Source organism: Plecotus auritus (assembly GCF_963455305.1).
Source record: "Plecotus auritus genome assembly, chromosome: 7".
NCBI lineage: Eukaryota > Metazoa > Chordata > Mammalia > Chiroptera > Vespertilionidae > Plecotus > Plecotus auritus.
Window position 1 is genome coordinate 8,248,810 of NC_137774.1, and position 11,125 is coordinate 8,259,934.

The 11,125-nt window shown below is 53.2% G+C and overlaps 1 protein-coding gene across 1 annotated transcript; it reads left to right on the forward strand.

Annotated features, from left to right (window-relative positions):
* Positions 1–823: 823 nt before the first annotated feature.
* KRT32 (keratin 32) lies at positions 824–8,624 on the forward strand (the record flags this gene model as incomplete). Its single annotated transcript, XM_080681133.1, has 8 exons — positions 824–841; positions 1,501–2,013; positions 2,879–2,961; positions 3,116–3,272; positions 4,542–4,703; positions 4,783–4,908; positions 5,810–6,030; positions 8,477–8,624. The coding sequence occupies 8 exons, from the start codon at positions 824–826 to the stop codon at positions 8,622–8,624; spliced, it is 1,428 nt and encodes a 475-aa protein (XP_080537259.1).
* Between the last annotated feature and the right edge of the window lie 2,501 nt (positions 8,625–11,125).

An 11,125-nucleotide genomic window follows, 5' to 3' on the forward strand; every position in this document is an offset into this window, starting at 1 on the left:
AGGGGGAGAGGGAGAGAGATAAGAACATCAATGATGAGAGAGAATCATTGTTTGGCTGCCTCCTGCATACCCCACACTGGGAATTGAGTGCCCCAACCGGGAATCAAACTGTGACCTTCTGGTTCATAGGTTGATGCTCAACCACTGAGCCACGTGGCTGGGCTAACCTAACCTTTTCAATTTGCATGCGGAAACAGAGGCCCAGAGAGGTAAAGTGACTTTCCCAAGGTCACACAGCAAATTAGAAGGTAATAATCTCTATCTTGACTTTTCTTAAGCAATGCATTCTGGGAATAGAGCTAGGTGGGGTTTTCTCTTCCCTGACTCTTCACCAATACTTCTAGAAATATGTGAAAAATAAGACAAGTGCTTATACTCCAATATTATGTTGAGAAGATGAAGGAATAAGACGTGGCTATATAACACACACACACACACACACACACACACATTAAACATGACGTGTTTGAGCTGGCGGGTATTGCAGCAAGGACGGAAACCACGGGTCTCCCCTGTTGCTTTCTTAAGGAAGGTCCAAGGCTCCTATGATTGGAGATACCTGTCCCCATCTCCTGGCATAGCTCAGACCAGGGCTGCCAAGTGTCACTTCTCAAGGGCGCTGATGCCCACTGCCTCCGTCCCTGAGGCCCTGACGGGAGCCCTCCCTGTCCACCACTGCAGAAAGTGAAAGCAGAGCCGGTGCCAGCCTGGCCACCTCCGTCTCAGCAAACAAGAATCGAACTTGACAACTCTGTGCGTGGGGCAGTGAGCAATGAAAGGGCGGATCCAGAGACGGTCAAGATAGAGCATCCGCCTCACGGAGATGTCCATGACGCTGAAGGTTTTCTCCAAGAGTGGCGTTCCCTCATCTTTCTCAACCGTGTCCAGCTGAAAGGCTGTCCCTGGCTCTTAAGGCTTCCTGGCTTGAGTGTGTTCTCTTGCCCCAGATATTATTCCTCCCCCCCGGGGAGGAAGATGATCCGTGCTCCGAAGCCTCAGAGGTTCTCTTCCCGACCTCCCTGGATTTCTACCGCTGCCAGTATCGATGCAGCTTCTGTCACCCACACACTTCCTCCTTCAGGGGCCAGGCCTCTTCCCACAGGGAACGCTCTCATTAAAAGGAGCACCCGCCGGCCCAGAGAAGGTGCCTTTCTCAGGGCTGGAGCAGGCGGGGGCGCAGTGGGCCAGGCCATGGGTGGCACAGGGCCAGGCCGCCGTGGTCTCCTGGCGACTCGGCCCTGGTAATGAGGGCCCCGCATGGAGTTGATCCTTTGAAGATGTGTCCGGAAACTCTCCCCTGGTGATCAATGACAGGAGGCCTGCTTTAGCCAAATGACAAGCTTGGCCTCTTTTATGAGGAAAGGAACTGCTTATTGGAAACCAAATTACAAATTAATTAGCAGCTTCCTTGGAGGCCGCGTGTACACATCAACACCGCTTTGTAGGGCGAGCCCCCTCACTCCAAGGGGATAAAAGGCCCCAGAGGGATGGGGTCTGTAGGTGTTGGCGATCGAGATAGCTGCAGCCGAGAGAAGGGGCCTCCCCAACACGGCACCCAACTGCCCACCCGTCTCCATCAAGAGCTGCTCCCAGCCCTCTGTCTGCTCCAGCAGCATGAGCTGCCGGCCCGAGTTGTGCCTGGGCTATGTCTGCCAGCCCATGCCTTGCGTGCCTTCCGTCTGCATGCCCACCACCCACCGGCCGGCCAGCTGCCTCTCCAAGACCTACCTATCCAGCTCCTGCCGACCCAGCACCTGCCGGCCAACCTCTGGCATCTCCAGCACCATGGGGACCTGCAGCTGGTTCTGTGAAGGAACCTTCAATGGCAGCGAGAAGGAGACCATGCAGTTCCTAAATGACCGGCTGGCCAACTACCTGGAGAAGGTGCGGCAGCTGGAGCAGGAGAACGCCAACCTGGAGAGCAAGATCCAAGAGGCCTGCCAGTCCCAAGTGCCCACCATGTGTCCTGACTACCAGTCGTATTTCAGGACCATTGAGGAGCTCCAGCAGAAGGTGAGGGCAAGCGGTGAACAGTCTTGCTGGGAAGGCAACTGGAACAGCAGGCATTCTAGATTTGAATCTCGTCATTTACTAAGCTATGTTCAGGGAAAAGAGGCTTCCCTAGGGCCGTGGTCGGCAAACTGCGGCTCTTGGGCCACATGCAGCTCTTTGGCCCCTTGAGTGTGGCTCTTCCACAAAATACCACGGCCTGGGCGAGTCTATTTTGAAGAAGTGGCATTAGAAGAAGTTTAAGTTTAAAAAATTTGGCTCTCAAAAGAAATTTCAATCGTTGTACTGTTGATATTTGGCTCTGTTGACTAATGAGTTTGCCGACCACTGCCCTAGGGCATAGGGTTATCTCATAATTGGAGCACTCAGCCAGAGCCCTTAACGTGGAAAGGGGCCTGGGATGTAGTCTTCATTGCATGACTTTAGGAGGTCCCTTCCCTGGGCCTCAGTTTCCCCATCTGTAGAATGGTCTTTACCTAATGGAGCTGCCAAGAGGATTCCATGAGTTGATGCAGGTCAAGTGCTTAGCACAGCCCCTGGAACGGGGTGGGGGTGGGGTTTCAGTAAATGTTAGTGCTGATGAAGGACCCTTCTGTCACATGAATGACTTCAGACTTAATGAGAGCATTTCCTTCCGTATTGCTCATTGTATCCAAAATGGGGTATTTGGATTTATGCAGACCCAGGTGCTTAAGAAATAAATCTCATGTCTCTACGGACGAGCAGTTCACTAAGTAACCCCCAGAGTTCCAGGGAGGAGGGGCTTCTGTAGGGATGGCTGCTAGGCTGCTGAGCCCCCCAGCTACTGTCTTCTCCTCACATGGGTTCTTATCCTGGACTGACCCCCTCTGTATGCTTTGGCCTCCAGGTTCTGTGCACCAAGGCAGACAACGCCAGGATGGTGGTGCACATCGATAATGCCAAGCTGGCTGCCGATGACTTCAGAACCAAGTGAGTTTGGTCCGGGGATGGGTGCCCTCTCCCCCCGCACATGCTTGGGGGCAGCTTTCCATTAACTTCATAGAGAGCCGGAAAAATGCCAGCTGTTCAAGGACTCCCCTGATTTCTGTATCCACCTCTCACTGTTGACCCTGTCCTTGTGCAGGTACGAGACGGAGCTGGCCCTGCGGCAGCTGGTGGAGGCCGACACCAACGGCCTGCGCAGGATCCTGGACGAGCTGACCCTGTGCAAGGCCAACCTGGAGGCCCAGGTGGAGTCCCTGAAGGAGGAGCTGCTCTGCCTCAAGAAGAACCATGAGGAGGTGAGCCCGGAAGCCAGGCAGATGCAGAACGTGGGAAGTACGTGGGGCTTTGGTCATACCAACGTGGGTTGGAATTCCCAGGCCTGCCACGTATTGTTTCTGTGACTTTGCCCAATGTCTTTAACCTTTCTGAGCCTCCTTATCTATACACAGGAGCAACACTATCAGACAGGGTTGCTTTGAGAATTCAGTGAGATCTGGCTTGAAACACCTGTCTCTTGGTCGGTGCTCAGAAGCGCTAGCCATCTTCTCTGCATTCCCTGGACTTGTGTGACTGCCAGGTGCCTTTCCACCGCATTTGTTTTTCTCCCGAAAGCCAAGTTCCGGGGGGAGGCGGGGGGCAGGGGTTGGTGCACTGGAACCATAGGGGTTGTGTTCTGGAACCCACACCTGCCCGTCTCTGTGAGGCTGGACTGCTGGGTGCCCCCATGTCTTCTCAGGGGGAGTTGAACTGCAGTGGTTTCCTTCCTTCTGTCCCCATCCTCCTCTTCCTTCCTCTCTTCTGTTTGCATCTAATAGGCTTAATCCATGAGCCTCAGGTCAGCCCTTTCTGGCTCTCCCTCCTCTCCTGCAGGTCCTGGTGGGAATCCCCTCCCCCCGGGCGCCTGCGTGTTGAACGCCCACTGAGCTCTGGTGTTTTTCCCTCCTTCCCTGTGTTGACTCTCAACCTCTTGACTTGGCACTGGAAAGAACAAGTGTCTCTGAATCCTGGCTGGGTTTCCTTAGGCTTAAGTGTAAAGTAACAACCCGTCACCATGCATTTGCCAAGTGCCCTAAGGTACCTGACTCATCCCACCTAATCAGGGAACTGGGACCTGAACGGAGAAGCCACTAATGAGGCTATCGCACTCCCGGAGCCTCAGCGACAACTTTCTCTCCTTGGCAGCCAAGCCTGCGGAGGCGCCCGCTCTAACTTGGCCTTGAACCAAGTGAAGCCAAGCTTTTGCTGCCCCGCTTCCCAGATGGACACGCGGGAAGGGTGGCCGGGGATGCAGGCGCACGGGCTCCCATCTTAGCTTAAATGCATGCAATGAACCCTGATGCTCATGTGTGAAGGGAGGTGTTTAGCTGGAGTGCTTCCCCCATCACGAGGGCATCCGGTTGGAGCCAGAAGACCATCAGGATACTACAGAGCAGATGGCAGTCCTCCGGGGCCCCTTCAATGTAGAGATCTTTAGCACCTCTTGTTCTGTCTTTTTACATCGCCTGGGGAGGTGAGCCCCAAATCCCACAACTTCACACCTTCCTGGGGCTCTTGCTCCTTTTCAGGAAGTCGGCACCCTCCGATGCCAGCTTGGGGACCGCCTTAACATTGAGGTGGATGCTGCGCCCCCTGTGGACCTGAACAAGATGCTGGAAGAGATGCGGTGTCAGTACGAGACGGTGGTGGAGACCAACCGCAGGGACGTGGAGGAATGGTTCAACACGCAGGTGGGCCTCTCGCCGGTGGGCGGCCTCCCCAGTGTCCCGGCGAAGGCACTGCCAGCCTCTCCTGTCTCCCCCCTTGCAGATGGAGGAGCTGAACCAGCAGGTGGCCACCAGCTCTGAGCAGCTTCAAACCTACCAGTCAGACATCATTGATCTGAGACGAACAGTCAACACGCTGGAGATCGAGCTGCAGGCCCAGCACAGCCTGGTGAGCGCCCCTGGGGGCGGGGGGGGCACCTCTTCCACAGCTCTGGCTCCTAGGTGGCACCGAGCGTAGGTGCGGGCATCCCGGAAGGAGGAGAAGGAGGAGGCCCAGATTCAGCTACCGGGGCTGCTCACCCAGCTGACCTTCCTTGGAGGGAGGTTTCTCCCAGGACCCAGCTCAGAGATAAAATGGGTGTCCCAGATCTGACATGAGTGAGGTGGCCGCGGTCAAAAATGACTCCTCAAGAATGCTGTTCTCTGCTCAGCCTGCCCTTCCAAACCCATGCTTTCCCACCCCACCTGTGAAGATATAAAGAACCAAATGCCCAGGTTCCTCTCCAGAAGAATGAAATCAGAGTTCCTGGAGGTGGGGCCTGGGCCTGGGTGACTCTAACACAGCCGTGGGCAAACTACGACCCGCGGGCTCAATCCGGCTGTTCTATCCAGTTCTCTTGCTCTCCCCTCCGCTCCTTTACTTTGAATTTATATTAGTTCACACAAACACTCCATCCATGCTTTTGTTCCAGCCCTCCGGTCCAGTTTAAGAACCCATTGTGGCCCTCGAGTCAAAAAGTTTGCCCACCCCTGCATGTAGCCAGGGTTAAAGACCACTGTTCCCAGTGATGCGTTAGGGAAGGAGCCTGGTGGACCTCAGCCCCAAAGCCTGAAGGCAGACTAAGGTTGGAGAAGGAATAGGGATTTAGGATCACACGGACTTGTGTTCAACCCTGGTCTCTCACTTACCAGCTGCTTAACCTTGAACAAGTCACTTGACCTTTCTGGGCTTAGTGACTTAGGTAAAGAGGGGTCATTCTCAACCCCAAAGAGAGACTTAGCTCTTCCTGAGTCAGGCCATGGAAAATAGATCTGTTCCTCATAATTATTTCATCTTCGCCTTTCCTCAGAGGGACTCCCTGGAGAACATGCTGACGGAGACCGAGGCCCGCTACAGCTCGCAGCTGGCCCAGATACAGTGCCTGATCACCAACGTGGAGGCCCAGCTGGCCGAGATCCGCTGCGACCTGGAGCGGCAGAACCAGGAGTACCAGGTGCTGCTGGACGTCCGGGCCCGGCTGGAGTGTGAGATCAACACGTACCGGGGCCTGCTGGAGAGCGAGGACTGCAAGTACGTAGGCCCAGCCGAGGCTGTACCGGGAGATGCATGGGAGGGTTGGGGAAGCCATAGGAAGCAACTGGATCTTCTTATAAGGGAGAACCCTGGCATAATTAAGAAGCGATTAGGAAGCTGATAGAATCTGAAGAAAGTCAGGCAGGTGTTCACGCCGCCCTCCCTAAACCTGGCCCATTGAAGATCCTGTTGCATCCCAAGTCAACAAACACCTTCCAAGGGCCCAGCGTGTGCCAGGTGCCAGGGGAAGACCCAGATGGATGATGATAAGGCATCTGCTCTCAAGTTGTTCCCATCTGTTTAGAGCAGGCGTCCTCAAACTACGGCCCGCGGGCCACATGCGGCCCGCCGAGGACATTTATCCGGCCCGCCGGGTGCTGCTGCCTGTCCTGCTTAGCAGCCGACTTGTCCCGGGCCTGCAGTGCGCATACGAATTTGTTCATAATTTTTTTTTTTTTAAACTATAGTCCGGCCCTCCAATGGTCTGAGGGACAGTGAACTGGCCCCCTGTTTAAAAAGTTTGAGGACCCCTGGTTTAGAGAGCCAGGCAGACGGGCAACTGGAGATCATACTGGGGGGAAAATGGTTTCAGCACTGGGAAGGTAGTAAGTAGCTTCATGTGATGATCTGGGGTGGGAGGCAGACAGGAAAGGTCAGTTGGGGACCGTTCATGGAGAGCCATAAAGACCATGCTGGAGAGGGAGGGTTTTATTTTATAGGCAACGGGGAGGCCTTGCTTTTTATTTTATTTTATTTTATTTTATTTTATTTTATTTTATTTTATTTTATTTTGAGGAGGAGATGATAGAATTTGCTTAACTGTGGATCTCCCTCACTAGAGGGTAAATAAATACCTGGACCTCAGGGACAATATAAAATATTTTTACCCCCTCCACCTGGCACATAGTAGATGCTCAGTAAACATTTCTTGACCAAGTCAGTGAGAGCTCACAGCTGCTCCTCAGGAAGAGGCCACAGATGACAGGCAGAGGAAGGGCTGAGTAGAGGGAGGAGAGACTGGGCAGGGACACTGTTCAGGAGGCCCTGGCCATGTCCATGGTCGGCAAACTGCGACTCATGAGCCACATGCGACTCTTTGGCCCTTGAGTGTGGCTCTTCCACAAAATACCACGGCCTGGGCGAGTCTATTTTGAAGAAGTGGTGTTAGAAGAAGTTTAAGAAATTTGGCTCTCAAAAGAAATTTCAATTGTTGTCCTGTTGATCTTTGGCTCTGTTGACTAATGAGTTTGCCGACCACTGGTCTAGGTAATAAGCAACAGGGGTGGCGGGAGGGGGCCTGAATCAGGTCAGTGAGGCATCAGCTCCCAGCCGCAGTGCAGGCAGAATCACAGGGCTGGGTGGTGGTCTGTGTGCAGGACACCGCTGTGCTGTGGACCCCTGGGGGCTGATTACTGTTCTCGGTAGTTTCTGATTCTACATTCAGCCTTGCTTCTCTGTCATTTAGAATTTTGTCCTCCAAGACAAGAGTTGCAAAGTCAAATGTTTTCCCAGGACCAGGCTGTTAGCGGACCTGAGTGACGTGGCTCATGTAGGACTGTGGACCACTAGGGAGCTAGGCCTTGTCCAATGCGGGTGGCACCACCCCTCAGGGCCATTTCTATCACAGGAGAGTGGCAGCATTGCTGGATCGTCTGATTGTACAAGGGAAACCAGGAGTCTGGATTTCTTTTAAATGTGAAATTCTCTTCAATTTTAAATATTTCAACAAATTAAAAGACAACACAGTGCCGGCATTTCCAGTTGGATGTGGTTCTGGGGCTGCCTGTCTAGTCTCTGGGCTACTCGGCGTCCATCCAACATCCAGTGTGTCGTTTCTGGTTTTGAGTCAACACCTGTCAGTCTCTGAGAGCATCCTTTTCCCCTTTGCCATGTGTTTCTTCTATATTAATTGATTAATTCATTTAATCAATTATTAAGAGTCTGCTCTAGGCCAGGTATGCAGGTGGGCATGCATCCATGGCTGCTCACCTCACTGCCCAGTGGGAGAGAGATCATACTAGAATAATCACACATCGCTCTGGAAGGAAGTATATGGCACCTTAGGGGGATTTGACACAGAGAGATCCGGGCGGGGTGGGGGGGGCGCGCTTCAAGGAGGAGGTGACAATTGAGTTGAAGGAAGTTGCTCTTTGTCCTGAGTACACATGGGAGCCTCTGAAGGTCCTAAGCAGGGGAGGGAGATGATTAGATTTGTGTTTGTGGAAGATCGCTCTGGCCACCAAGTTGACAGTAGTTAGAAGGGGCAAGAGTGGGGCTGGGAGACCAGGTAGGAGGCCATTGGTCACATAGATGAAGACGATGAAGGGAGGGACCAGGGAAGTAAGGAGAGAAGGTGAGCAGTGGGTGATTTGGGAGGCATTGGGGGCAGAACCCGCTGCCCACTCCGGCTTCTTTAACCCCTTCATGTGCCTTTCTTCTGCAGGTTGCCCTGTAACCCATGCTCCACTCCCTCGTGTCCCCCCTGTGCGCCCTCCCCCAGTGTGCCCCGCACTGTCTGTGTGCCCCACACTGTCTGTGTGCCCCACACTGTCTGTGTGCCTTGTGTGCCCTGCCCCCCGGGCCGCTACTGAAGCCCCTCAGTGCTGGTGGATGGATCCTGGAGGGACCAGAGCTGGGAAGCTGGTGCCTCTGCAGCTCGAGCCTGACCTGGCCACCAAGAGAGCGGGGCCAGCAAGGAAGACTGAGCAGTGGCAGGTGGGCCGTCTGTCCCCAAGGCGCTCTGATACTGCAGGGGGTGCCCTGGCCCCCATCTCTTAGTAACAGCCTCTCCATAGGCTAATCTGCTGATGTTTCTAGTTCTCTGCTGTCTCAAGAGCCTGTGTCCTTAGTCAACTGGCAAATAAAGCCACACTCAGTGGCCCTGCAAACATCTTTCTCTATGTGTCATTTACGACGCTGTGTCCACCAGCCAGTACTGCTGCTCGGTTGGCATCAAGAGATATGCGGCCACATTCTGTACTTGTTGTATGCCCCTCTGCTCCCACAGAGGCTTGCGAGGCATTTGCCAAAAAGGCCCACGTGCCAGAAAACAGTTAAAACCAGGCTACTGGTTCAGAGCCCAGTAATAAAAACATGAAAAGAGGAGGGAGATAATTATGCCAGAAACTTACACCAAAATACTGTAAATGAGAATATTCCTGTGATGATCCCACCCCAAACCTCATGGCAGCTGGTACCATGGGGTCATTCATTCATAATATCCTTACTGATTGCTTGGGAGGTGAAGGTTCTACCTCATGGGCTGGTTAACCCAGGTGGGAGCCCCCCAGACACCTTGTTAACGCCCCGTTAAATCCTTGCAACAATCGATGAAAAAGGCACCGTTATTTTCTCCACTTTACAAATGAGGAAACTGAGGCCCAGAGAGGTTAAGAATCTTGCTCAGGGCCACACAATTAGTAAGTGGTGGGCCCAGGACTCAAACACAGTCCTTCAGTCTCCAGAGATGCTCAACCAATTCATATTCTCACGTAGTCCTCACTATTGGCAAACGACAGTTGGGGGCCAGGGAATACCAAAAATGCAAGTGATCCCCATCCTCCAGGCACTTCTAATTAGAGAAGGAGCTAGAACCAGTATGTGTAGCAGGCGTCCTCAAACTATGGCCCGTGGGCCACATGCGGCCCACCGAGGACATTTATCCGGCCCGCCAGGTGCCGCTGCCTGTCCTGCTTAGCAGCTGACTCGTCCCAGGCCCGCAGTGCGCATAGGAATCTGTCCATAGTTGTTTTTTTTTAAACTATAGTCTGGCCCTCCAACCGTCTGAGGAACAGTGAACTGGCCCCTGTTTAAAAAGTTTGAGGACCCCTGGTGTAAGGCCTCACTCATGCCTCAATAAGGGCCTAGTAATAAAATAATAATAACCATTTTTACCACTTACTGAGCACTTGTAATGCACCTTATATTGTATTGCGCACATTACATTAACTTATGCAGTTTTCATGACCACCCGTCTTAGAAATGGGAAACTGAGGTGCAGAGAATGGTTTAGTCAGTTGCCCAAAGCTACACGCAAGGACAAAGATTTGGACCCAGGTCTAGCTGCTTCCACTGTAGCATTATTCTAACCACTCTGCCTCACTGCCAAATTCCAGAGTATACACACGACAAAGACTGGGAGAAAGTCCTGGCTTGGGGAGAGCAGAGAAGGCTTCATGTAGCTCAAGCATGTCAAACTTGTGGCCTGCGGGCCACATGCCTCGTTTATTTGGTCCGTGTTAGCCTTTGAGTTTAACATGCTTGATGTAGCTGGTGGCATCTGAGATTGACCTGGAAGGTTGAATAGGATATCTACAGAGCAAAAGAGAGGTATAGGTGTGGGTTCTGCAGGAAAGCAGAAGTCATGTCAGCGTTGGGTTGGCGGGGGTGGGGGAGGCTAGGGGGCGCGTGAGTGGCCCTCCTGGTGAGAGCAGCAGGTTCCTGTGACAAACTAGTGGAAATAAAGCTGAAATGGTAGGAAGGTCAGACCGTGGGGGGCCTTGGTTACCCCACAAAGAGTCTGGACTCCATCCTGAAGGCAGTGGGAGGGCTGCTCCAGGCCTTGAGCCCAGGGATGACATGACCGGGGGTGGGGGGTGTTGTAGGAAGTTTCACAAAGGAGTGTAACCAGGACAGCTGAGAGGCAGGGAGAGAGCTGAGGAACAGTGTGGCAGAAGCTGAAGGGGTCTCGCCTAAGGCAATGACAGTGGGAAATGGAATAGTAAGGGATCGACTGGAGGGACTCAGGGAAGGGCCCAACTTGGCAACGGCAGATAAAGAGGACAAAGCCGGGAGCAGGAATCTTGAACACCTTTTTTCACCTCACTCTCTAAATATGTAGCTCTTCCTAATGAGCTGAGGTGATGTTTCTATTAAGGATCTGCCCTCTGGACCTGCCAAGAAATTATGAGAGATGGAGTGGCTCCTGACGCTGCCTGAGGCTGTTCAGACATGATTCCACATGCCTGGCAGACAGGGCCATGAGCCCGACTGGAGACACACAAACACACCGCTCAGCTCGCTGTGGTTCCTGGTCGTGTGTGTGTGTTGTGTGTGTGTGTGTGTGTGTGTGTGTGTGTGTGTGTGTGTGTGT